The sequence below is a fragment of the Pelodiscus sinensis genome, chromosome 3, assembly GCF_049634645.1.
Source record: "Pelodiscus sinensis isolate JC-2024 chromosome 3, ASM4963464v1, whole genome shotgun sequence".
Taxonomy (NCBI): Eukaryota; Metazoa; Chordata; order Testudines; family Trionychidae; genus Pelodiscus; species Pelodiscus sinensis.
The window spans coordinates 5,247,990-5,275,739 of record NC_134713.1 but is presented as its reverse complement, the minus strand read 5'-3'; the positions used below and the strand labels follow the sequence as shown (position 1 = coordinate 5,275,739).

General features: G+C 48.0%; 2 protein-coding genes across 6 annotated transcripts in view; both read right to left on the bottom strand.

Annotated features, from left to right (window-relative positions):
- ELP3 (elongator acetyltransferase complex subunit 3) overlaps window positions 1-15,436 on the bottom strand; it is a 157,034-nt gene extending 141,598 nt beyond the window's left edge. Inside the window, exons 1-4 of the mRNA XM_075923284.1 lie at window positions 15,278-15,436; window positions 11,373-11,472; window positions 7,941-8,079; window positions 1,715-1,785 (exon numbers count right to left, since the gene is read on the bottom strand). Of these exons, the coding sequence (XP_075779399.1) occupies window positions 1,715-1,785; window positions 7,941-8,079; window positions 11,373-11,472; window positions 15,278-15,296 (329 nt within the window). The 5' untranslated portion in view covers window positions 15,297-15,436. The remainder of the gene's footprint in view (window positions 1-1,714; window positions 1,786-7,940; window positions 8,080-11,372; window positions 11,473-15,277) is intronic.
- Window positions 15,437-21,891: 6,455 nt separating this feature from the next.
- The window catches only part of FBXO16 (F-box protein 16), a 52,937-nt gene continuing 47,078 nt past the window's right edge, over window positions 21,892-27,750 (bottom strand). For all 5 annotated transcript variants that reach the window (XM_075923279.1, XM_075923283.1, XM_075923278.1 and 2 more), the window contains one exon: window positions 21,892-26,816. In XM_075923279.1, coding sequence (XP_075779394.1) covers window positions 26,749-26,816 — 68 coding nt within the window. In that variant the 3' untranslated portion in view covers window positions 21,892-26,748. The remainder of the gene's footprint in view (window positions 26,817-27,750) is intronic.

Genomic DNA, 27,750 nt, shown 5'->3' with positions numbered 1-27,750 from the left:
ATACAGGAGTGGTTGTGGCCAGATGGGGGCTTGGCCCGGCTTCATTTTTAAATAAAATACTATGTTAAACACAAAAAGTTTCTGCATTGTCTATATTTATGAGAATGGCAGGGAACCTGCCTTGAGTCAGGGGTCACTGACCCATAGAAAAGTCATTCGGGAGCAGGGGACACAGTACTGGGGAGAGGTGCTAGTGAGTTCTGGGTCAGGGAACAGGGTGCCAGTGGGGGCACTGGAGAGGGGACAGGGTGCCAGAAAGACAGGTTTCTGCAGCAGGGGACAGGGTGCTGGGGGGGGACAGGTTTCTGCAGAGGGGAGCAGATGGACAGGTCTCTGTAGTGGGGAAGGCAGGGGGACAGGTTTCTGCAGTAGGGGACAGGGTGCCAGAGGGAACTGGTTTCTGCGAGGGGGGGGCAGGTTTATGCAGCGGGGGGGGGGGGAAGGGAGAGGGAACAGGGGGGCAGGAGATCAGGGAACAGGTTTAGGGCAGGGGAGAGGGAACAAGGTTGGGGGCAAGGAGTTCCCTACACCTGCCACAGAGGGAAGCCTCCGACCCCCACTCCCTCCGGGCTGAGCGCAGGGCAGCCAGGCTGGAGCGAAGAGAAGCGGCTGCCCAGCCAGCTGGCCAAGGTGCACAGCCAAGGTGCACCATGCTCCACGTGGGCTGGTGCAGAGGGGAAGCTGCCTGGCCAGCTGGCTGTGGCGTTCAGCCCGGAGGAGGCTGAACCATGCTCCAGCTGATTGGGCGGCTTCTCCTCTGCACCTGCCCACGGAGTATGGTACATCAGCTGTCCATGGCACTCAGCCAGGGTGCCCCACGCGGGCAGGCGCAGAGGAGAAGCCGCCCAATCAGCTGGAGCACAGGGCAGCCTCTTTCAGCTGAAAGCCACAGTCAGCTGGCCGTGGTGTTTAAGCCCTCCCAACCTCCCAGATCCCACCATTCCGCGCAGCTACTCACCTGTGTTGTTGCTCGGTGAGTAGCTGCTCCTCAAATGAGGAAATCAAATTTAAATGTACTGCGCAGGCGCGCAGTTCAGAGAGGGCTCAAGAGCGACTCTTAGAGCCCCTGAGGTCGACCGGTAGATCACGATCTACCAGTTGGTGACCTCGGCTCTATGTAGTTGCTTGAATTCAAGGACATATTGTTTAGAAAACCACTGAGCAAAGTAACATGCAGGGAACTCGATTTTACCAGGCATTTGAAAAAGGAGGAGAACTGTACCAGCATGTCTAGGAGTTGTTCAAACAGAGGGGGATTCAAGGTAGATTACCACAAATTGCTGCACTAAGGGTGTATTTTTTAAGTTACGTGAATGGCCATGGAACCTTTTCAGCATTTTTATAAACCTACATGAACATCTAAAATAACACAATGTGTACTTCAATATTAACAAGTGGCCATATCCAGCTCTTTGTATTCACCTAACTTTTTCCACTAACACAAGCAGGGTTTAGCCCATGGAAGGAAAAAAGCATGTCAAATACAGGATTTGTTTCTGCCTAACACCCATGCATCAGCAGTCTGGATTTTGATTCAACTTGCTACAAGTTTTCACTCTTGCAGAAAGCCGCCCTGTGGACTTTCAGAAGTAACCATGGTCTGTAAAAACCCCCAAATGGAAACAGTGACCATATGCTACTCCACATGGCCAGCCTTATTACAGAGATACTAAAACACATTTCTCCTTTGGCTCATCCAAATAGTCATACTTACACACATATGTTCCCTGTAAAGTTAATGTGCGGACACCTGTGAGGTTTGCACATCACAGCCACAACAGCAATCTGTAATAAGGAGAGTTACAAAAGAAGAAAATGCTGATCATAGTTATTTCAGAAATTACAAAAAACGCATCCTGGAATTGTGCAAACGGGTATGTATACGGGGGGGTATTTTAATTGTTTTCCATCTGAACTTTACCCCAATACTCCGGCACATTAGTGGAAATGACAGAGTTGACCACCACTAAATGCAATTAGCAATGCCATGCCTAAAAAGGGTTACCACAGTCCCAAGGGGTATAGCAGCAGGATATGTTCATGGCACACAACAACACATTGAAAAACATAAGAATGGCCGCACTGGGTCAGACCAAAGATCCATCCAGTACAGTGTCCTGTCTGCCGACAGTGGCCAATACCAGGTGCCTCAGAGGGAATGAACAGAACAGAAAATCATCAAGCAGTCCCTCTCCGGTCACCCATTCCCAGCCTCTAATAGAGCAATAGAGCAGGGTTTATGGGTCGGGACCCAAATATGGGTTGCCATTACATTTCAAAAGGGTCGCCAAGTGTGTCCCCAGGTGGCTCTGCCCTCCTCCCCCCGTTTTTGAATTGCCTTGGGTCACCAATTCTTCCTGAATTGTCAAATGGGAAAGTTTGGGAACTGCTGTGATAGAGAGTAGGGGCACCATTCCTATCCATCCTGGCTAACAGCCATTGATGGACCTAACCTCCATGAATTTATCTAGTTCTTTCTTAAACCCTGTTAAAGTCCTGGTCTTCAAAACCTCCTTTAGCAAGGAGTTCCACAGGCAGGACTAGTGCTGAGTGAAGAAAAACTTCCTTTTGTTTGTTTTAAACATGCTGCCTATTAATTTCATTTGGTGACCCCTAGTTCTTATATTGTGAGAATAAGTCAATAACTTTTCCTTATTCACTTTTTCCATACCAGTCATGATTTTATAGACCTCTATCATATCCCCCCCCTTAATCTCCTCTTTTATAAGATGAAAAGTCCAAGTCTTTTAAATCTCTCTTCATATGAGACCCATTCCAAACCCCTAATCATTTTTGTTGCCCTTTTCTGAACCTTTTCCAATGCCAAGATATCTTTTTTGAGATGAGGTGACCACATTTGTACACAGTATTCAAGATGTAGGTGTGTCATGGGTTTATATAGCGGCAATAAGATGTTCTCTGTCTTATTCTCTATCCCTTTTTTAATGATTCCTAACATTGTCTGCTTTTTTGACTGTTACTGCACATTGAGTGGATGTTCTCAGAGAACTATCCACAATAACTTCAAGGTCTCTCTCTCGAGTAGTTGTAGCTAAATTTGTCCCCATCATATTGTTTATATAGTTGGGGTTATTCTTCCAATGTGCATTACTTTACATTTGTCGACATTAAATTTCATTTGCCATTTTGTTGCCCAATCACTTAGTTTGGTGAGATCTTTTTGAAGCTCTTCTCAGTCTGCTTTGGCCTTAACTACCTAAAGCAGTTTAGTATCATCTGCAAATTTTGCCACCTCACTAATTACCCCTTTCTCCAAATCATTTATAAATAGGTTGAGTAGGACTGGTCCCAGTACAGACCCTTGGGGGACCCCACTAGTTACTTATCTCCACTCTGAAAACTGACCACTTATTCCTACCCTTTGTTTCCTGTCTTTTAATCAGTTCATAAAATCACAGAATCTTAGAGCTGGAAGAGACCTCAGGAGGTTATTGAATCTAACCCCCCACCCAAAGCAGAACCAACCCCAAATAAGCCATCCCAGCCAGGGCTTTGTCAAGCCAGGACTTAAACACCTCTAGGGATGGAGATTCCACCACCTTCCTAGGTAACTCATTGCAGTGCTTCACCACCCTTCTTTGGTGCAGCCACAAAGCACCCTAAACTCGAAATAAGATATGCAATTTGCGCTATGCAAATTGCATAGCCTATTTTGAAATAGACTCAAAATAAGCTATTTCAAAATTTGGAGCTGTCTACACAGCACCAAATTTAGAATAAAGTACTATTAAGAACTATCCCTTACTCCTTGTACAATGAGGTTTACAGGGATGGTGAAATAGCACGTCCGCTATATTTTGGAATAGTGGACATGTTCAAAAGATGCGGGGTAGCTATTTCGGTATATCTTTGGTATCCCAAAATAACTCTGATGTGTAGACATACCCCTAGTGAAATAGTTTTTCCTAATATCCAAACTAGACCTCCCCTACTGTAACTTGAGACCTCTGCACTTTGTTCTGCCATCTGTCACTACTGAGAACAGCCTCTCTCCATCCTCTTTGGAACCTCCCTTCAGGAAGTTGAAGGCTGCTATCAAATCCCCCCTCACTCTTCTCTTCTGCAGACTAAATAAGCCCAAATCCCTAAGCCTCTCCTCGTAAGTCATGTGCTCCAGTCCCTAATCATTTTGGTTACCTTCCGCTGGATCCTCTCCACTGTGTCCACATCCTTTCTGTAGTAGGGGCCCCAGAACTAGACGCAATTATCAATCCATGAGAGGACCTTCCCTCTTATCCCATGACAACTTACTTTACATAAGAGCCTTTGGTGAGGGACTTTGTCAAAGGCTTTCTGGAAATCTAAGTAAGCTATATCTACTGGATCTCCCTTGTCCACATGTTTGTTTACCCTCTGAAAGAACTCTAGTAGATTAGTAAGGCATGATTTCCCTTTATAGAAACCATGTAGACTTTTCCCCAACAAATTGTGTTCATCCAGGTGTCTGACAATTTTATTCTTTACTAGAGTTTCAACTAATTTGCCCGGTACAGACATTAGACTTACCAGTCTGTAATTGCCAGGATCACCTCTAGAGCCCTTTTTAAATATTGGTGTCACATTAGCTATCTTCTAGTCATTAGGTACAGAAGCTGATTTAAAGGATAGGTTACAAACCACAGTTAATAGTTCCTCAATTTCACATTTGAGTTCTTTCAGAACTCTTGGCTGAATGCCATCTGGTCCCAGTGACTTGTTACTGTTAAGTTTATCAATCTGTTCCAAAACCTCCTTTATTGACACCTCAATCTGGGACAATTCCTCAGATTTGTTACCTCAAAAGAATGGCTCAGGTTTAAGAATTTCCCCAATATCCTCAGCTGTGCAGACCAAAGCAAATAATCCGTTTAGCTTCTCCGCAATGACTTTATCATCTTAGAACGCTCCTTTGGCATCTAAATCGTCCAGGGGCCCTCCTGGCTGTTTAGCAGGCTTCCTGCTTCTGATGTACTTTTGCTATTACTTTGAGTTTATGGCTAGCTGTTCTTCAAACTCCTTTTTGGCTTTTCTTATTATATTTTTATACTTAATTTGATAAAATTTATGTTCCTTTCTATTTTCCTCACTAGGATTTAACTTCCACTTTTTAAACTATGTCTTTTTATCTCACTGCTTCTTTCACTTGGTTAAGCCAAGCCATGATGGTACTGTGGGGAAAATCAAATAACTCCAATTGTGTCTAAAGGGGGGACTGTGCAGAAATCAAAACTCTCTGAAAGAAAACTGCTGTAAGGGTTAAAAAGTTTTCCAGGCCTCTCTCCCTGTAACAGAGAGAAATCAAATTAACTCTAATCAAAGACCCTTACAATTCCTCCCATCTCAAGTTCATGGATACTCCTAGTCTGTCACAATTTGTCATGTAAACCCTTATCTTTGTCACAGTTTGCCTTGTAGACTTCTCCACTCCACATTCTCATATGGCTTTGTTCTGTAAAACTTACTTCTAGCACTCCTGGGCTACGTCTACATTGGCCCCTTTTCCGGAAGGGGCATGTAAATTTCACCAGTCGTAGTAGGGAAATGCGCGGGGGATTTAAATATCCCCTGCGGCATTTAAATAAAAATGTCCGCCGCTTTTTTCCGGCTTTTAAAAAAGCCGGAAAAGAGCGTCTACACTGGCCCCGATCCTCCGGAAAAAGCGCCCTTTTCCGGAGGCTCTTTAGGAATAAGAGCCTCCGGAAAAGGGCGCTTTTTCCGGAGGATCGGGGCCAGTGTAGACGCTCTTTTCCGGCTTTTTTAAAAGCCGGAAAAAAGCGGCGGACATTTTTATTTAAATGCCGCGGGGGATATTTAAATCCCCCGCGCATTTCCCTACTACGACTGGTGAAATTTACATGCCCCTTCCGGAAAAGGGGCCAGTGTAGACGTAGCCGTGGGGTGAACAGAAGCCTCAGAGTGCTTCTGCTGAGACTTTGATATGTTAAAGAAAAACAATCCACAACTGAGCTGTCTGAACTTACTGTATAAAGATTCCCTGAATCTGTCTGTCAGGGCTGCTGCTTCACTCTTGGAAGTGACAGCCTGCATGCATGCATGCATCATAAAGTTTTCTCTTCTAGGTTTCTCTCCTGCCTCACTGATTTGACCTCCGGCCTTGGATCTTCTGGGGGCTCTGTACCCCAGGGGAGCGAGATTTCCCCCTCAGTACCTTTTTGATTCTCTTGCTGTGTTTTTTAATTTGGAGTACAGGCAGTCCCCGGGTTACATGGATCCGACTTACATCGGATCCCTACTTACAAACAGGGTGAGGCAACCCCGCACTAGCTGCTTCCCCCCAGCACACCAGGGAGATGCGAAGCTAGCGCCCTTCCTCCCCCCCCAGCAGACCAGGGAGACGCGGAGCGGCTTTTCTCAGCAGACAAGTCAGCTTGAGAATAAAGGACTGAGGGAAGTGAGGTGTGGGAGAATAAAACTGAGCTCTGGAGAAATGTTTGGCTGGAGTTTCCCCTACAATATGTACCAGTTCCGACTTACATACAAATTCAACTTAAGAACAAACCTACAGTCCCTATCTTGTATGTAACCTGGGGACTGCCTGTATATATTTAAGTTGGACCTTTATTATGGTGTCTTTGAAAAGTTTCCATGAAGCTTGCAGGGATTTTACTTTTGACATTATACCTTTTAATTTCTGTTTAACTAACCTCCTCATTTTTACAAACAAAGGACCCATATCAGGTGTGGTACACAAGCACACTGCCAACATCCAGAGTGACATTAAAATTCTGATTGGGACAGTTTGATGCACTTTCCCCAGAGTGTGACACTGGAAGAATGACAATATGCTTTGGGGAGAGACTTCAAAAGACCGGCATTGGAGAGACAGAAAAATAAGGATAAAAAACAGGTAACAAGGAAAGAAATTCATCCTCATCAGCCACAGAAAGTAATTCTCTGCATCTTTATGTCATGTTTTCTCCCATGATCTTATCCAGTTAGTTTCTCAAACAAATAATGAGCCTCACTCCCTTTTAACAAATACAGAATAGTAGATCTAGAAAAGTTAAGGTGCAATTTTTCAAGTGTCTGCTAGTTTTGGCTATTCAACTTGAGACACCAAGGGGCTGATTTTCAGAGATACTTGTCAATTACTCTATGGCAACATGAAATTACCTTGATAACAGTACATTTCCAGATTTTTGCAAAACTGGGGAGAGGGCAAGGAAGGGCAGGGAGATATTTTGGCTTGGGGGCAGAAAAATCAGAGGCCACAAACAAGTGAGAAGTGAAGAGAGAAAAGAGAAAAAAAAAAAAAAAAAAAAAACACCCACCATACCTCACTGACTTGGCCCCTGAGAAGCAGGGGAAAAAAACAAACATGGGTGGGAGTGGAGGGCGCCAATGGTGGATTAACTCTTCCAGAGGACTGGGACCAGTAGATTTGAGAGGGGGGAAAAGGCTCTGAGGTGTGGCCAAAAATTAGGGGTTCAGTGTACGGGAGAGGGCTGCTGGGAAGTAGGGTGGAATGAGGGTGTGGGATCTGAGCAGAAGTAAGTTGCAGGAGCAGGCTGAGGGATGTGGGGTCTGGGCTGGAGGTAGAAGAGGATGGGGGTGCCTACCCAGCGCAGCTCTGGGGGGAACAGGTTGCTCTATATAGTCTTGCACTAGCAAGCACCAACACCCGCCACTTCCACTGGCCACAATTCCAGGCGAGCGTGAGCAATGGGGACAGAACCTGCAAGCCAACGCAGGAACAGAACTTCCCTGCATTGCTGTTCCCAGAGTTGCTTCCTCCCCCATGCCAGACAGAGCCTGTGGGCTGGATCCACAGGCCGTAGGTTCCCCATAGTAGACAATATAGGAAATTGACAACATAGCTAGTACTTCATTAAAGCTCTTGGACTTTCAATATCTTTACAATGTTTGACATCAATTAATCCTGACCTGCCCCGAAAGGGTCATTTTTATAAAGTGCTCACCCCACTAGCAGTTCGTATAGGCTTTGCTTTCAGCTTGGGTACCAGCACCTTGCGATACTGAGGTGGTACAGCAGCAATGATATCAACCAAACGAGGCTGGGCAGAAAGTCCATATTTAGCAGATGTCTTGGTTTTCACTCTAAAACGGAGAGATCTCAAATTAATTTATTTCATTCACGTCCATTGTTGTGATATCCAAGCACCTACAACTCAATCCAGTCAGTGATGTGTTACTGTCTACAGTTCAGATTAATGTACACTGCTTAATGAGACACACGTTAAAATAATCTACTTAAAAAGCTGATGCTAGCTACATGTGACAGCTAACTTGTAAAATAACAAAAATAAATCAATAAAAAGCAATGGGCTTAAATTGCAACAAGGGAGGTTTAGGATAGACATTAGGAAAAGCTTCCTGTCAGGATGGTTACCTGCTAGAATAAACTGCCCAGAGAGGTTACAGATAGGGATGTCATTGTGTAGACAACTACACGATTAACCAATAAACCCGGCCTTATCGGTTATTCCTGTTGACTACACACATTACCCCCTGCCCTTGCTGCTTCTGTATCAGAGGCAGCAACAGTATGGGGAGCAGGAGCTGGTGCCCATAAGGAGGTGGCTTAAAAGCTGGCACCCGACGACTATCAGAGCCACCTGCTCCCCCACCACCCCAGCCTACTGCTGCCTCTGATAGAAAGGCAGTAGCGCAGAGGATGAGGGTGGTAGGCTGGAGCTAATACATGTGGGGAGCCAGCTTTCAAGAGGCAGCAGGGTGAGGTTACAGGGGGTTCCCTGAGAGTGGGGCCAGGAGCGCACTGGCTGGCGCCCCACACTATCAAACAGTTGTGTAACCGCTAAGATTTCAGGCAGTTACATGACTATTCAATTACACAGTATCTAACATCCCTAGTTACAGAATTTCCACCTCTGGAGATTTTTAAGAGCAGGTTAGACAAACACTGTCATGGATGGTTTAGATACTACTTAGTCCTACCATGAGTGCAGGGGTCTGCACTAGATGACCTCAAGACATCCCTTCCAGTGTTATGATTCCATAATCTACAATGCTACATTTAAACCTAAAATGCAAGTTTTGCAAGCCCAAGTCAGAAGAGGGTGTGTTTTATACTTTGCTCTGTAGAAATACCCTGGATTGCATCTGTGGGACTAACAGGTTTGACAGACTTATTATGTAAAAAACAAGAGATATTGTATTGTTTTTCATTAATATGACTCGTGGTATGGCACAAATGCTTTCAATTAAGTAAACAGGTATCTCTTCATAGAATCATAGGACTGGAAGAGACCTTGAGAGGTCATCGAGTCCAGCCCCCCCGCCCTCAAGGCAGGACCAAGCTCCGTCTACACCATCCCTGAAAGATGTCTATCCAACCTGTTCTTAAATATCTCCAGAGAGGGAGATTCCACCACCTCCCTTGGAAATTTATTCCAATATTTGACCACCCTGACAGTTAGGAATTTTTTCCTAATGTCCAATCTAAACCTCCCCTGCTGCACTTTAAGCCCATTACTCCTTGTCCTGTCCTCAGAAACCAAGAGGAACAAATTTTCTCCTTCCTCCTTGTGACACCCTTTTAGATAGTTGAAAACTGCTATCATGTCCCCCCTTAATCTTCTTTTTTCCAAACTAAACAAGCCCAGTTCATGAAGCCTGGCTTCATAGGTCATGTTCTCTAGACCTTTAATCATTCTTGTCGCTCTTCTCTGTACCCTTTCCAATTTCTCCACATCTTTCTTGAAATGTGGTGCCCAGAACTGGACACAGTACTCCAGCTGAGGCCTAACTAGTGCAGAGTAGAGCGGCAGAATGACTTCATGAGTTTTGCTTACAACACACCTCTTGATACAACCTAGAATCATATTTGCTTTTTTTGCAACAGCAGCACACTGTTGACTCATATTCAACTTGTGGTCCACTATGACCCCAAGATCCCTTTCCGCCATGCTCCTTCCTAGACAGTCGCTTCCCATCTTGTATGTATGGAACTGATTGTTCCTTCCTAAGTGGAGTACTTTGCATTTCTCTTTATTAAACCTCATCCTATTTACCTCTGACCATTTCTCCAACTTGCTAAGGTCATTTTGAATTATGTCCCTATCCTCCAAAGAAGTTGCAACCCCACCCAGTTTGGTATAATCTGCAAACTTAATAAGCGTACTCTCTATCCCAATATCTACATCATTGATGAAGATATTGAACAGTACGGGTCCCAAAACAGACCCTTGCGGAACTCCACTTGTTATCCCTTTCCAGCAGGATTTAGCACCGTTAACAACAACTCTCTGACTACGGTTATCCAGCCAATTATGCACCCACCTTATCGTGGCCCTATCTAAGTTATATTTGCCTAGTTTATCAATAAGAATATCATGCGAGACCGTATCAAATGCCTTACTAAAGTCTAGGTATATGACATCCACCGCTTCTCCCTTATCCACAAGGCTCGTTATCCTATCAAAGAAAGCTATCAGATTAGTTTGGCATGACTTGTTCTTCACAAACCCATGCTGGCTATTCCCTATCACTTTATTATCTTCCAAGTGTTTGCATATGATTTCCTTAATTACCTGCTCCATTATCTTCCCTGGGACAGATGTTAAACTGACCGGTCTGTAGTTTCCTGGGTTGTTCTTATTCCCCTTTTTATAGATGGGCACAATATTTGCCCTTTTCCAGTCTTCTGGAATCTCCCCTGTCTGCCATGATTTTTCAAAGATCATAGCTAAAGGCTCAGATACCTCCTCTATCAGCTGCTTGAGTATCCTGGGAAGCATTTCATCAGGACCTGGTGACTTGCTGACATCTAACTTTCCTAAGTGATTTTTAACTTGTTCTTTGTGTATCCTATCTTCTAAACTTACCCTCTCTCTGCTTGTATTCACTATGTTAGGCACACCTCCAGACTTCTCGGTGAAGACCGAAACAAAGAAGTCATTGAGCATCTCTGCCATTTCCAAGTTTCCTGTTACTGCTTCTCCCTCCTCACTAAGCAGTGGGCCTACCCTGTCCTTGGTCTTCCTCTTGCTTCTAATGTATTTATAAAAGGTCTTCTTGTTTCCCTTTATGCCTGTAGCTAGTTTGATCTCATTTTGTGCCTTTGCCTTTCTAATTTTGCCCCTGCATTCCCATGTTGCTTGCCTATATTCATCCTTTGTTATTTGTCCTAGTTTCCATTTTTCATAGGACTCCTTTTTTATTTTGAGATCATGCAAGATCTCCTTGTTAAGCTAAGCTGGTCTTTTGCCATAGTCTTCAAGTCACTACATAATCATACAAGATTTGTATTGGTGAACAATTCAGTTGGGGTATGAAAACTATTATTAAAATTGTTTATAGAACCTGGCTTCACAGGGCAGGCACCCAGACTTGAAGTAAGAAGGTATAAGTACCTGGATGGTACTACTTACTTATTTAGATTCACATCTTTTCCCTGCTCATGAGCCTCAATCAGCTGCTTAATGACATCAGCTATTGTCATCATCATCAGCTCTGCATGGCTGAGGTTTCCTAAAATAAAAATGAGGTAGGGTCGGTCAAAAAAACCCTCACATGCATAGGATATATGCTAACCATTCGTGCAAGATACCAGTTCAAGCTAGCTCTTGCTGCCAAGTCCACAAATCTATGTCAATGCACTCGATTCCTGAATTACAGCATCCCTTTTTTATTAAGGGAAATAATGGTCATAAAGTTGTAGTTTTGTTGTATACATAAAAACCCAAATTCCATCTTCATTTCTGACAACTCATTGTCAGGCCACTTTGCACTAATGCCAGTAAAGACAAGAAGCTGAAAATGGAACACTTGAAATTGAAAACTAGACAAACTCAGATGAGAAATAAGGCACCAGTTTTCAACCCCAAGAGTAATTAACCACTGGAACAACATCCCAAAGACCAGGCATGATTCTCCATCACTTGAAAAATTTAAAACCAGCCTTTTTGTTTTTTTATGAGACGCTCTAGTGCAAACAGGGACTGATGTAAGGGGGCTGTGCTAAGACTGGAGGGTGATGGCAGTTCCCTTCCAGCCTCACTGTGTTTACATGTGCACCACATACCACCGCAGCTGCCACACAGCCATCTGGTGCCCCGTGCGGCGGATACTTACAGTGGGGAGAGCCCCACACAATGACTTCCAAGGAGGGGCAGGAGCTTTGTCACCAAGAGTACGGTTATAACTTGGGGGGGGATGTGTGGGGGACAGTGGAGGGGGTGTTGAGGGAAATTTGTGGGGGGAGTGTTGGGGGAAATTTGTGAGGGAGGATGGGGAGGGATGTCGAGGGGAATTTGTAGGGGAGGGGGAGGGGGTCCTATGGGGAATTTGTGGGGGAGAATGAGGGAGGTGTTGAGGGGAGGATGAGAGGGTGTTGAGGGGAATTTGTGGCGGAGGATGGGGGGGTGTAGAGGGGAACTTGTGAGGGAGGGGGAAGGGATGTAGAGGAAAATTTGTGGGGGAGGATGGGAGGGTGTTGAGGGAGGATGGGGGATGTTGAGGGGAATTTGTGGGGGAGGATGGGGGTGTTGAGGAGAGTTTGAGAGGGGGTGTTGAGGGGAATTTGTGGGAGAGGATGGGGGTGTTGAGGGGAAGATGGGGGTGTCGAGGGGAGTTGAGAGGGTGTCGAGGGGAATTCGTGGAGGGAGGATGGGGGTGTCGAGGGGAGGATGAGGGGTGATGGGGGGTGTCGAGGAATTCGTGGGAGGAGGATGGGGGAGTTGAGGGGAATTCGTGGGGGGATGGGGGTGTCATGGGAAGGATGGGGGGGTCGAGGGGCGGATAGGGGGTGTGGAAGGGAATTCGTGGTGGGAATGGGGGGGTCGAGGGGAGGATGGGGGTGTGGAGGGGAATTCGTGGAGGGATTGGGGTGTCGAGGGGAGGATAGGGGGTGTGGAGGGGAATTCGTGGGGGAATGGGGGTGTCATGGGGAGGATGGGGAGGTCGAGAGGCGGATAGGGGGTGTGGAAGGGAATTCGTGGGGGGATGGGGGTGTCGAGGGGAGGATGGGGGTGTGGAGGGGAATTCGTGGGGGGATGGGGGTGTCGAGGGGCGGATAGGGGGTGTGGAAGGGAATTCGTGGGGGAATGGGGGGTGTCGAGGGGAGGATGGGGGGTGTGGAGGGGAATTCGTGGGGGAATGGGGGTGTCGAGGGGCGGATAGGGGGTGTGGAAGGGAATTTGTGGTGGGAATGGGGGTGTCGAGGGGAGGATGGGGGGTGTGGAGGGGAATTCGTGGGGGGATGGGGGTGTCAAGGGGCGGATAGGGGGTGTGGAAGGGAATTTGTGGTGGGAATGGGGGGTGTCGAGGGGAGGATGGGGGGTGTGGAGGGGAATTCGTGGGGGAATGGGGGTGTCATGGGGAGGATAGGGGGTCTAGGGGCGGATAGGGGGTGTGGAGGGGAATTCGTGGGGGAATGGGGGTGTCATGGGGAGGATGGGGGTTGAGGGGCGGATAGGGGGTGTGGAGGGGAATTCGTGGGGGAATGGGGGTGTCATGGGGAGGATGAGGGTGTGGAGGGGAATTCGTGGGGGAATGGGGGTGTCATGGGGAGGATAGGGGGTCTAGGGGCGGATAGGGGGTCTAGGGGCGGATAGGGGGTGTGGAGGGGAATTCGTGGGGGGATGGGGGTGTCATGGGGAGGATGAGGGTGTGGAGGGGAAGATGGGGGAGTTGAGGGGAATTCGTGGGAGGATGGGGGTGTCATGGGGAGGATGGGGGGTCGAGGGGCGGATAGGGGGAGTTGAGGGGAATTCGTGGGGGGATGGGGTGTCATGGGGAGGATGGGAGTGTCGAGGGGCGGATAGGGGGTGTGGAGGGAAATTCGTGGGGGGGATGGGGGTGTCATGGGGAGGATGGGGGGTCGAGGGGCGGATAGGGGGTGTGGAGGGGAATTCGTGGGGGGATGGGGGTGTCATGGGGAGGATGGGGGGGTCGAGGGGCGGATGGGGGAGTTGAGGGGAATTCGTGGGGGGATGGGGGTGTCATGGGGGGATGGGGGTGTCGAGGGGCGGATAGGGGGTGTGGAGGGGAATTCGTGGGGGGATGGGGATGTCGAGGGGCGGATAGGGGGTGTGGAAGGGAATTTGTGGTGGGAATGGGGGGTGTCGAGGGGAAGATGGGGGGTGTGGAGGGGAATTCGTGGGGGGATGGGGGTGTCATGGGGAGGATGGGGGGGTCGAGGGGTGGATAGGGGGAGTTGAGGGGAATTTGTGGTGGGAATGGGGGGTGTCGAGGGGAGGATGGGGGGAGTTGAGGGGAATTCGTGGGGGATGGGGGTGTCATGGGGAGGAGGGGGGTCGAGGGGCGGATAGGGGGTGTGGAAGGGAACTCGTGGGGGGATGGGGGGTCGAGGGGAGGATAGGGGGTGTGGAGGGGAACTCGTGGGGGGATGGGGGTCGAGGGGAGGATAGGGGGTGTGGAGGGGAACTCGTGGGGGGATGGGGGTCGAGGGGAGGATAGGGGGTGTGGAAGGGAACTCGTGGGGGGATGGGGGGTCGAGGGGAGGATAGGGGGTGTGGAGGGGAACTCGTGGGGGGATGGGGGGTCGAGGGGCGGATGGGGGTGTGGAGGGGAACTCGTGGGGGGATGGGGGGTCGAGGGGAGGATAGGGGGTGTGGAGGGGAACTCGTGGGGGGATGGGGGTCGAGGGGAGGATAGGGGGTGTGGAAGGGAACTCGTGGGGGGATGGGGGGTCGAGGGGAGGATAGGGGGTGTGGAGGGGAACTCGTGGGGGGATGGGGGTCGAGGGGAGGATAGGGGGTGTGGAGGGGAACTCGTGGGGGGATGGGGGGTCGAGGGGAGGATAGGGGGTGTGGAGGGGAACTCGTGGGGGGATGGGGGTCGAGGGGAGGAGGGGGGGTGTGGAGGGGAACTCGTGGGGGGATGGGGGTCGAGGGGAGGATAGGGGGTGTGGAAGGGAACTCGTGGGGGGATGGGGGGTCGAGGGGAGGATAGGGGGTGTGGAGGGGAACTCGTGGGGGGATGGGGGGTCGAGGGGTGTTTTTTCACACCCCTCAGTGACAGAAGTTGTGGCGAGGACGGTGCCAGCGCAGACCACGCCTGGGGCCTAGGACAGTCCCAGCTGCCAGCCCCGGTACCAAGGCCCGCCCCGGGGTGGGGGGGGGGGGCGCTTCCTCCGCAGCCGCCTCGGCTGGGGGGCAGCGACCGCTGAGATGGCCCCGATCCTGCGCACGTGCTGGGCGCGGCCCCTCCTGACCCCAGCAGCACCAGAACTTCAGCGGGGGGGGGGGGGCGAGCACCGCCCGGCTCGAGCGCCCCCGCCCCGCCCCCACCCAGAGGCCGGCCCCGCCGCTACCTTTCTTCTTCTGCCTCATGCCGCTGGAGCGCCGCGCGACTGTCCTGCTCTCAACCGCCGGCTCGGCGTGCCACAGCGCATGCGCCTGCCCCCCAAACGGCGCGTGCTCAGCGGCACCTGCCGTGCCTGCTGCCCACACTCTGCCCGAACTAGCAGTCAGGCTCCGCTTCCGGCGTAGCGACGCACTACGCTCCCGCCCCGACCGTACTGAGCATGCGCGTCCGAACGGCGCATGCTCAGTAACCTCCGCTGTTGCCAACACGCTGCCCTGGATAGGAGTCAGACCCTTGCTTCCGGCAGGGGCACAGGGAGCCAGTCTCAGGGCATTGACTAGGGGGCGGGGTCAAGCACGTGTAGGGTGAGGCAGAAGAGGGGGGGGATGCTGGGTTTGCCCCTGCACAGGGAGGGGGGTAAAAGTTCTCCCAGTGGCATGGGCCACCTGCTGAGTTTGCAAAGACAGAGCTGGGGTGGGGGGCAGGGAGGTTTTATATTTCCCCTCTCCGGCACTGCCTGTAACCAAAAGTTTCAGAGGAATAGCTGAGTTAGTCTGTAACTGAAAACACTTAAAAACGAGTAGTCCTGCAGCACAACCCACTTCTTCAGATGCTCCTGGGGGCTGTGTTCTTAAATGTGCTTAGGCAGTCACATGTGAGGTCTCATGAATGAAAAGAGACCTGCAGGAACAGAGACTGATCTAGTGCCTTCACCTGCTGGTTTCCCTGGGCTGTTCAATACAGAGTGACATCTAAGGAGGTTGTGCTGTGAACCAGTGTGAGTCAGACTGAGTGCAGCAACTGCCTACCATGTCGACTAATTGAATAATCGACAAAAAAAATTATCAACTATTTGATTAGGAAAGTAACCGCATTTTCACTTCCCTACATAGAAGACCTCCACATTTTAAAGTTAATATTCACTTTTATTCAATTACCAGATTGAATGTTTGATAATACTAACTCTCAGCACTAGGTGGCAGGAAAGTATTTAAATTGGAAAGAGCAGCTCAAACCCTGGTCCCTACATACACCGTTTACTGTAACAGGAATATATGTAAGGTTGAAGAGAAATGGATAACAGCTGGGAGACCTGATAGAAGGAGACTGGGGGAGAGGGACAAAGAATACATGACAAAGTGGGTCTTTGCCCATGAAAGCTTATGCTCCAACACTTTGGTTAGTCTATAAGGTGCCACAGGACTCCTCGCTGCTTTTAAAGAATACATGGAAATTGGGATGGAGGATGCGATAAAAGTATCAAGTATCTTTGAAGGTAGGTGTGGAGATACAAGTGTTTTCTGGGAGAGCCATCTTAGTATCCATGGCTGTTCCCATGGTTTGGCGAAAGTATTTGTGGATGGGTACTAGGGTGGCTCTCCAATATGCCAACTTTTCCATGGGCCACTTTCAAGAAGAATTTACTGGACAAATGCACCACAAAACCAATGATAAACCTAAGATACATCGATTATATTTTCATTCTCTGGATAGAGGACTCAAACTCCTGCATAGATTTCCCTCACATTTCAACAACCACCACCCATCCATTAAACTCTCTCTGGAACACTCCCACACTAGCATCAACTTCCTGGACACTACTGAGCCTGCCTACCTGTCCCCTGGGGCGCCTCATCACCCTGTCCAGAACCTCTGGTCTCCCCCAGCACAGAATTGGGGTAACAGCCCCCTTGCAGAGTAACACAGATGCAGAATCACATCAGCTTGGGAGGGCTTTGCTAAAGGGACTTGCCAGCACCCAAATTCACAGCCCTCAAAAGGGACCAAACCCCCAAATAAATCTGTCTTATTCTGTATAAAAGTTTTACACAGAGAAAGCTCATAAAGATGTTTGCTCTCTTTATCAGTGAGAGAGAGAGAGATACACAACTGTGGCTCCCACCCAGGTAAAAATTATTTACACTAGGCTTGACACTAGACAAAAGTGTTTTTATTAAGTATTGAAGTAGGATTTAAGTGGTTACAAGGGAAAATAGACAGATTTTAGTAAGTTACTAAATCAAAGTAAACAAAACATGGCAATCAAGCCTAATACATGAAAAGAGACTTCTACAAATATATTTCTCACTCTTCTGCTTGCTCCAGATAAAATCCTTCAAGTCACAGCTGATCTTTTCTCTGACCTGGGTCTAACAGCTTCTTGTGTATTCTCCTCAGGTGGCAAGGTAGTTTTCAAAAGCCAACTGCAGACGATGTTGATTGCTTCCCTTACATGGAAACTTACATGGATTCCCACCCTGGGGAAAGTCTTTAGTTTAACTCTCCACATCCGCAGTGGAAAAATACCCAATTCAAAAAGAGTGCAGCACCATGTGGAATGGTCACATGTCTTTGTAGGACCAACCACAGTTTGGTCTTACAGGAAAAACAAAACTATTCACAGATCATTGTCTTGAGCACCAGTCCAATAAGGCCCCTAAGTACATTTGTAATGGTTCTCATTACAAATTCTAGAATAATAAGCAGGTTTATGCTTCATATTTCTAATATCACACACAAGAATGATACATGCACACGAACAGAATATACACATTCGGGGACCACGGGCTCTTGAACAATACATCACTTGTCCTGTTTTACATATTCATATTCAAAAACATATTTCCATAAAAATATGAAGTGTCACATCACCCATGGAAAAAATTAGCACCCACTGGCAGCCAACCTCCACCCCTCCCACCCACCATCAGCCCTGCTGATCAACTCCTCCCTCTCTCTCCCAGTGCCTCTAGCATGCCACAGAACAGCTGTTTGGCTGCATGCAAGAGACACTGGGAGGGAGTGGGGGAGGAGTGAGGAGGAGGTGCCCTCAAGAGAGGGAATGGGAAGAGGTAGGGTTATGAGCAGAGTAGTGGTGGAAAGACGCAGGGCAAGACCTTGGAGAAGGGGTGGAGTGGGGGGTGAGGCCTCATGCAGACCAGAGGCAGGGAGGGGTAGAGTGGGGGGTGGGCCTGGTGCAGAAGGGAGAGTCAAGCATCCCCTAGGTGGAGAGGAAGTTGATGCCTTGAACACCTATGGCTGGTCCGTGCCAGCTGGCATGGGAGCCACTAATTGTTATGCTCCAGGTGGAGAGCTATTTCTTTTGGATGCCAAACATGAAGTGATGTCCCACACTGATGAGTCAATAAAAGAGCTTTTAGGGAAAAAATTATACATTAAACAGTAATAAGAAGCCAGGGGCAGATAGTATTCATTAAAGAGTTCTGAAGGCTTTCCAATATGAAACTGAAGAACTTTAAGTGGGGTATGTAACCTATTGCTTAAAGGAATCTCTGTACCAGATGACTGGAAGGCAGCTAATGTAACACCAATTTTCAAAAAGAACTCCAGAAGCAGTCCCGGCAATTACAGGCTGATAAAACTAACTTCACTACCAGGCAAATTGATCAAAACTGTAGTAAAGAACAGAATTCTCACATACATCCATGAACACGATGTGTTAAGGAAGAGTCACCAAGTCTTTGGTGAAACATGACTTCCCTTCACAAGTCTGTTAGAATACTTTGATGGTGTTAACAAGCATAAGGGTGATCCTGTCAATATGGTGTCCTTGGACTTTCAGATAGCCTTTGACAAGGTCCCTCAGCAAAAGCTCTGAAGGAGCCTAAGGGTACGTCCAGACTACATGCCTCCGTCGACGGAGGCATGTAGATTAGCCAGATCGGCAGAGGGAAATGAAGCCGCGATTAAAATAATCGCGGCTTCATTTAAATTTAAATGGCTGCCCCGCTCTGCCGATCAGCTGTTTGTCGGCAGATCGGGGCAGTCTGGACGTTCCCCTGTCGCCAGAAAACCCTTTTGTCGACCGCCCCGTTATGCCTCATCCCACGAGGCATAACGGGGCGGTCGACAAAAGGGTTTTCTGGCGACAGGGGAACGTCCAGACTGCCCCGATCTGCCGACAAACAGCTGATCGGCAGAGCGGGGCAGCCATTTAAATTTAAATGAAGCCGCGATTATTTTAATCGCGGCTTCATTTCCCTCTGCCGATCTGGCTAATCTACATGCCTCTGTCGACGGAGGCATGTAGTCTGGACGTACCCTAAGTCATCATGGGATAAGAAGGATGGTCCCCTTGTGAATAAGTATGTGGTTAAAAGATAGAAAACAAAAGATAGGAATAAGTGGTCAGTTTTCACACTGGAGAGAGAGAAATAGTTAGTTCCTCCAATGATCTATACTGGGACCTGTGCTGTTCAACATACTCATTAACAATCTGAAAAAGGGAGTAAACGGTGAAGTGGTGACATTTGCAGAACATACAAAATTAATCAAGAGAGTGAAGTCCAAAGCTGACTGCAAAAAGCTACAAAGGGATCTCACAATGACTGGACAATAAAATGGCAGATGAAATTCAACACTGAGTAATGTTGAGTAATTTAACTACCAAGGAATGCAGATGGGGAAAAAATCCAACTTTACATACAAAATGTTGGTGTCTAAATTAGTTATCACTCAAGAAAGAGATCATGAGGTCATCAGAGGTCGTAGTTCTCTGAAAACATCAGCTCAATGTGCAGCAGGGGTAAAAAATGCTAACAATGTTATGAACGATTAGGAAAGGGATAGAAAATAAAACAAAAACAATCATAATGCCACTACATAAATCCATGGGATGCTCACACCTTGAATACTATGTGCAGTTCTGATTGCCCCATGTTGACAGGAATTTAATATAATCAGAAATCCACTGAAATCAAAATGGAGTCTGTGATCGAAGGGACATTTCAAAATGGAGTTGTGATGCATGATAGGATTTTAAAATGGAACCCAACTGACTGAGAGACCTTTTGCCGCCAAAACCATCCTCTGCACACGGCATGTGGCTGTGCACACTGCACCAAGATCTGCACTCAGCACTCCAGCTGCTTTCCCGCCCGGGGCGCTTATAAGCTCAGACCCCAGGAGAGCTCGGGCTCTTCTTCGTTCGGTCGGTTCGTTCGTGGTTCATCATGCCAGTAGCCTGCTGTTCTTCAAAGGACTGTGGCAAAGGCCGGGACTTGCTTTGGAACAGACCACCATCAGCTGCTCACAGGGTGCTTCAGCTCACCACTGCGGCGATAGCCCAGTGTAGTGGACTCCAGCTACCTGTGCCACCGAGCCATCTCCCAGTTCTGCTCCGATTATTGTGGTGAAGACCCTTAATCCTGGAGCCAAGAACCACTCTCTCTGTCATACTGTCACACCATCGGCAGACCAACATCGGGTGGACTCCTCAGAGTTCCTCCCCTAAGGCTGCCTAAGCCAAAGGGTCGAAGGTCCTGAGCCTCGGCTGCCAGCTGCCATCTACCATCTCCTAGATAGACTGAGTATAATTTATGTCATCCTTTTATATTGTGCTATCTCCTGTTATTTCAGAGGGTGAAGGGTTGGTTTTTACAGTGTTGTGTTCAGGGTTTATTTATTCTCATACTGTTATCTGTTGTACTCAATACATCATTTAAATTTTACATCAGTGTCTGTGTTTATTTCAGACTGCAGAAATCCACCGGTGATAGATACGGTGGTTTCCAGGTCAGACCACCTTCTGGGACAAAGGCATTTACCATAGAATCATAGAATCATAGAACTGGAAGAGACCTCAGAAGGTCATCAACTCCAGCCCCCTGCTCTAGGCAGGACCAATTCCAGCTAAATCAACCCGGCCGGGGCTTTGTCAAGCCGAGACTTAAACACCTCTAGGGATGGAGACTCCACTACTTCCCTAGGTATCCCATTCCAGTGCTTCACCACCCTCCTAGTGAAATAGTTTTTCCTAATATCCAACCTGGACCTCTCCCACCACAACTTGAGACCATTGCTCCTTGTTCTGCCATCTGTCACTACTGAGAACAGCCTCTCTCCATCCTCTTTGGAACCTTCCTTCAGGAAGTTGAAGGCTGCTATCAAATCCCCCCTCACTCTTCGCTTCTGCAGGCTAAACAGACCCAAGTCCCTCAGCCTGTCCTCATAAGTCATATGCTCCAGCCCCCTAATCATTTTGGTTGCCCTCCGCTGGACCCTCTCCAATGCGTCCACATCCTTTTTGTAGTGGGGGGCCCAGAACTGGACACAATACTCCAGATGCGGCCTCACCAAAGCCGAATAAAGGGGAATGATGACATCTCTGGATCTGCTGGCAATGCTCCTCTTAATGCAACCTAATATGCCATTAGCCTTCTTGGCTACAAGGGCACACTGTTGACTCATATCTAGCTTCTCATCCACTGTAACCCCCAGGTCCTTTTCTGCAGAACTACTACTTAACCGGTTGGTCCCCAGCTTGTAACTATGCTTGGGATTCTTCCGTCCCAAGTGCAGGACTCTACACTTGTCCTTGTTGAACCTCATCAGATTTCTTGTGGCCCAATCCTCCAATTTGTCTAAGTCATTCTGTACCCTATCTCTGCCCTTAAGCGTATCTACCTCTCCCCCCAGCTTAGTGTCATCCGCAAACTTGCTGAGGGTGCAATCCATCCCCTCATCCAGATCATTAATAAAGATATTGAACAAAACCGATCCTAGAACCAAACCTTGGGGCACTCCGCTAGAAACCGACCGCCATCCTGACATCGAGCCATTGATCACTACCCGCTGGGCCCGGCCTTCTAGCCATCTTTCTATTCATCTTACCGTACATTTATCCAATTCACAATCCCTTAAGTTGCTGGCAAGAATATTGTGGGAGACCGTATCAAAAGCCTTGATAAAGTCAAGGTATATCACATCCACTGACTTCCCCATGCCCACCAAGCCAGTTACCTCATCATAGAAGCTAATCAGATTGGTCAGGCACGACTTGCCCTTTGTGAATCCATGCTGACTATTCCTAATCACTTTCCTCTCATCCAAGTGCCTCAATATGGATTCCTTAAGGATCCTTTCCATGATTTTTCCAGGAACCGAGGTAAGACTGACCGGCCTATAGTTCCCTGGATCATCCTTCTTCCCTTTTTTGAAGATGGGCACTACATTTGCCTTTTTCCAGTCATCCGGGATTTCTCCCGATCTCCACGACTTTTCAAAGATAATAGCCAAAGGCTCCACAATGACATTTGCCAACTTCCTCATTACCCTCGGATGCACTAAGTCCGGACCCATAGATTTATGTACGTTTAGCTTTTCTAAATAGTTCCTAACCTGTTCTTTACCCGCCACGGGCTGTCCATCTTCATCCCATCTTGCGTCACTTGGCGCAGAAGTCCAGGAGCCAACCTTGTCCGTGAATACTGAGGCAAAGAAAGCATTGAGTACTTCAGCTTTCCCCACATCATCTGTCACTAGGTTACCTCCTTCATCCATTAGGGGCCACACACCCTCTCTGATCACCTTCTTCTTGTTAACATGCCTGTAGAAACCTTTCTTGTTATCCTTCACATCCTTAGCCAGTCGCAATTCCATTTGTGCTTTCGCCTTCCTGATAACCCCCCGGCATTCTCGAGCTATACCTTTAAATTCCTCCCTGGTCATTTGTCCAAGTTTCCACTCTTTGTAAGCTTCCTTTTTGTGCTTAAGTTCACCAAGGATTTCCCCTGTAAGCCAGTCTGGTCTCCTACCATGTTTGCCTCTCTTGCTACGCGTCAGGATGGTTTCTTTCTGTGCCTTCAATAAGGATTCTTTAAAATACGGCCAGCTGTCCTGGACTCCTTTCCCCTTCATGTTAACATCCCAGGGGATTCTGCCCATCAGATCTCGGAGGGAGTCAAAATCTGCTTTTTTGAAGTCCAAGGTGTGTATTTTACTACTCTCTTTTCTTCCTTTCGTCAGGATCCTGAAATTTACCATCTCATGATCACTGCTTCCCAGGTTGTTACCCACCTCTACTTCCCCTATTAGTTCCCCCCTGTTTGTGAGCAGAAGGTCAAGCTGCGCACGGCCCCTGGTCAGATCCTTCAGCACCTGTGTCAAGAAGTTATCCCCAACATTCTCCAAAAACTTCCTGGATTGCCTGTGTACTGCCGTATAGGTTTCCCAGCAGATGTCAGGGTGATTAAAGTCCCCCAAAGAGAACCAGGGCCTGCGATCTGGAAGCTTCGCTCAGTTGTCTGAAAAAAGCCTCATCCACCTCATCCACCTGATTCGGTGGCCTGTAGCAAACACCAACCACAACATCACTGCTGTTGTTTGCTCCTTTAAACTTAACCCATAGACTCTCAACAGGTTTTTCTCCCTCTTTATACTGGAGTTCAGAGCAATCGTGGTGCTCTCTTACATATAGTGCAACTCCTCCTCCTTTTCTCCCCTGCCTGTTGTTCCTGAACAGTCTATACCCTTCCATGACAGTGCTCCAGTCAAGCGAGTCATCCCACCAAGTCTCTGTTATCCCAATTAAATCATATTTCTTGGTCTGGGCCAGGGCCTCCAGTTCTTCCTGTTTTTTGCCCAGGCTTCTCGCATTAGTGTACAAACACTTCAGGTAACCAGTTGATCGTCCTATCTTCTCCATTCGAAACATGGGTCCTCCTTTCATGCCCCTTCCTCTCTGCATTTCTTCTCGGTATCTGACTTTCCCACTCCCCTCAGGGTTTTGGTCACCGTCCCCCAACGAACCTAGTTTAAAGCCCTCCTCACTAGGTTTGCAAGCCTGCCCGCGAAGATGCTCCTTCCTCTCTTCGTTAGGTGGATCCCATCTCTTCCTAACAATCCTTGCGCCCCGAACAGAGTCCCATGGTCGAAGAAACCAAAGCCCTCTCTGTGACACCATCTGCGCAACCATGCATTTACGTCCTCAATTCGACGATCCCTGCCCAGTCCTTTCCCTTCAACAGGGAGGATGGAGGAGAATACCACTTGCGCTCCAAATTCTTGGATCCTTCTTCCTAGCGCTACATAATCCGCAGTAACACGCTCAAGATCATTCTTGGCCGTATCATTAGTTCCCACGTGGAGAAGCAGGAAGGGGTAGCGATCCAAAGGTTTGATCAGTTTGGTAAGCCTTTCAGTGACATCCTGAATGCGAGCTCCCGGTAAGCAGCACACCTCTCGAGATTCCAGGTCCAGACGGCAGAGTTGGCCCCACATTAAAATTAGTCTACTCGTGTGCCTTTGCTAATAACACCCACCTCAAAGAAAAACTGGAAAAGGTTCAGAGAAGGACAACAAAGATAATCAAGTGTATGGAACAATTTCCATATGAGGACACACTAAAGATTAGGACCATTCATCCTGTAAGAGACTAGCAAGAGATAGTATGATAGAGGTCTATAAAATGACTTCTGTGGGTCGAAAACTGTGCTAGTTATCCTTTCCCAAAAATCAAAACTCAGGGTTCACTCAGTGAAATAACTAGGCAGCAGGCTTAATACAAACAGGAGAACACTTCAATCTCCCTGGACACACAATAGCAGATTTAAAGGTAGCCATCCTGCAGCAAAAAAACTTCAGGACCAGAGTTCAGAGAGAAACTGCTGAGCTGCAGTTCATCTGCAAATTTGACACCATGAACTCAGGATTAAACAAAGACTGTGAATGGCTAGCCAATTACAAAAGCAGTTTCTCCTCTCTTGGGCTGTGTCTACATTGGCCCCTATTACGGAATAGGGATGCAAATGTAGAACTTTGGAAGAGGCAAATGCGCCTGGGATTTAAATATCCCCCGCGGTATTTGCATTTTCATGGCCGCCGCTTTTTTCCGGCTTGGAGATAAGCCGGAGAAAAGCGTCCAGACTGGCGCAATCCTCCGGAATAAAGCCCTATTCCGGAGGATCTCTTATTCCTACGAGATTGCTCTGATCTAGTATCCTGTCCCAGGCAGTGGCCAGTATCAGATTCTTCTGAGGAAGGTACAAGAAACCCTGCAGTGGATAACTGCAGAATTACCTTGCTCATCTAGGAAGTGTATTCTAAACTCTCATCAGTTCATAGCTGGCATCTGCCCTGAAGCATGAGGCTTTACTTTCTATCTAAAGTTACTGTGGATGTTCCCATTGTCCATCTAAATGTCTCGTCCTGTTTGGAATCCTAGTAAGCTCTTATCCTCACTGATAAATTGTGACAAAGAGCTTGCACTGGTTAATTCCATGTCATGTAAACAAATCCCGTTATCAATCTTCAATTTGCTGCCTTTCAGTTTTGTTGTCTGCTCTCTGGCTCGTATATCATAGAAAAGATAAGCATGGCGTGCCCGATTCATCTCTGCACCAAGCTAGTGCCAGCGCCACAAGGAAAACCTCATGCAACTCTTTTAGCCAAGGTTTGGAGTCTCATTTTGCTCTCTTGCTGGGGTACATCAGGAGTCACATCCCTGAAATCATGTGTTGTCGACCCTTTGAGAAGCTCTGTCTTCAGTGCAGAGTTCACTTGAGCTCTTCCCTGGCTTTTAGCCCTAACTCCCCTTCCCAGCCATATGCAAATCTTGCCCGAGTTCAGTTGTGTTTCAACCCAGGCTAGCTGGTTTGGTGAGTTAGCTCCTTGGCTCTACAGTCAGTCGGGCAGTAGCCACTCACTTTGTAGGCTAAGCGTGTGTCTACACAGCAGAGCTTCACTCGAAATAAACTACAATTTGAGCTATGTCAGTGGCTTATTTCGAAATCGGGAGCGTCTACACAGCACTTATTTCGGAAGAGAGCATTCTTCCTCCCACTTCCCTTACTCCTCATACAATGAGGGTTTCAGAAGTCGGACTAAGCAGTCCCCCAGCTTGACAGTATTTCGACATTATTTTGAAATAACTGCCTGCTGTGTAGACGTGGACTAAGTTATTCCGAAATAATGTTGCTGTGTAGACGTACCCTTAATCACTCCAGTGTTGGTAATGCTGCAGTGCCTTCCCACAATCCCCCGCTGCGTCCAGGACAGACATTCAGTTCTCTCACAATTCACTGGGAAAGAATCATAGAAGAGCTCAGTTCACTGCTGCACAACAGACCACGGGATGTGCCTCCAAAATCCTATTGACACACATGGGAATTCAGCACCAGTGAGGAGACAGTAAGACCGGCAGGGCTTGGCAGTGGTGCCTTGTACCTGGGCTAGGGCCAATGGCCAGTTAGCTCTGTACTGAAGATGTACACTGAACACAAGCAGAATGAAGCCGCAGCATCCAAAGCAGCAGAGACAGGAAAACATACTGAAAAGAGACTAGTTAGCCAACAAGATACCGATCCAGGTTCTGATCTCACCCTAGTTTTGCACGACCTATTTGTATTATGGTAGCACCTCCAGATCCCATAGTGAGGGCCCTTTGCCATGTGCAATACATACACATAATAAAGACCCTTCGGTCTAAACTGGCTTAGCCCAGATCTATATTAGTAAATCTCCCTCAGGGTCACCGTGCATTGTACAGTGAGTGCCATGGAAAAAGTCTCCAGTTGTGACAAGTGATCAAAAAAAGACATGGGGCTGGATCTATGAGACCTTGAGCCTGGAGGGTAAATGTCAGTAACAGCCATTCTTCTCTGTGACTCGGGACAGGGCTGGCGTCTTCCGAATGCTGGGCAGATGAGCTGGGATGAAATGCACTGACCCTCCACTCCCTCACTCCCCGTCAGATCCATGCTCTGATGGAAGAAATTCCCAGGGCTGAGCTTCAAACAGCGGGGAGGCTAGAACAGGAAAAGAGAAAACGCTGAGAACGGCAGCTGCTGAGGATTGCTTTAGTCACTAAATGTCGTTAAATTACACTTAATAGAACCTGCCACTTCTTGTACCATCCGTATAACTTAGTGAGGACAATTCATCCCTGGATCCTTGACAAGCTGTAAGTATTTGCAAACACCCCTGTTCCCCCATCCCTCCTCATTCCTCTCAGTTTAGTTTCTATTGTCTCAGCATGGATCGACTCCGCTTTCACTCCGGTTTTCTGTGACCTTCTTCGAACTGCAGTGCTCAGGACTGAGTGCAGTATTGCCCCGCAGGCCAGAAGGGTGTCAAATGGAAGAGACTTGATGGACGAGTGAGATGCTAATTAATGAAGACAGTCCAATGCCCTCATCCTGCAATGAGCTTCTATTTTATAGAAAGGGACTGTGTGATGGGTTTATATGCAGTGAATACCTACCTCTGTAACCCTCTGTCTGCAGTCTGGGGTGCCCCCTCCTCCACTTCCTATAGATCTATTTGCCTATCCCTTCGTAGGAGCCCCACGTTTGCTCTTGTCTCAGTTCTCCCCACTTCTCCAGTATACGGAGCCCGGATTGCATTTCAATCCTTCTCCTCACAAAGCAGGGGAGTTGCAATAACACCAAGCGCTGGATCATCGGAAAATGGTGCCCCCTTGGGCTCCTGGTCACAAGGAAAACTCTGAATGGTCTGGAGCTCAGAAGGGACTCCACTCCATACCCTCCTGCCCTAGGAATCATCCATAGATGCTGTCAATCCCCTTCCATTTACTGCATCTGCAGGTCCTCTTTGCAAAGGGCACAAGGCCCCATTTCAGAGGCCTTATGCTGTGCTCACTCTGGTTTCTTTCTCCATTGACCTTGTTACTCTCTTAAAAAACCCAGGGACCCAGTCCTGCAACGTTTCATCAATCAACCC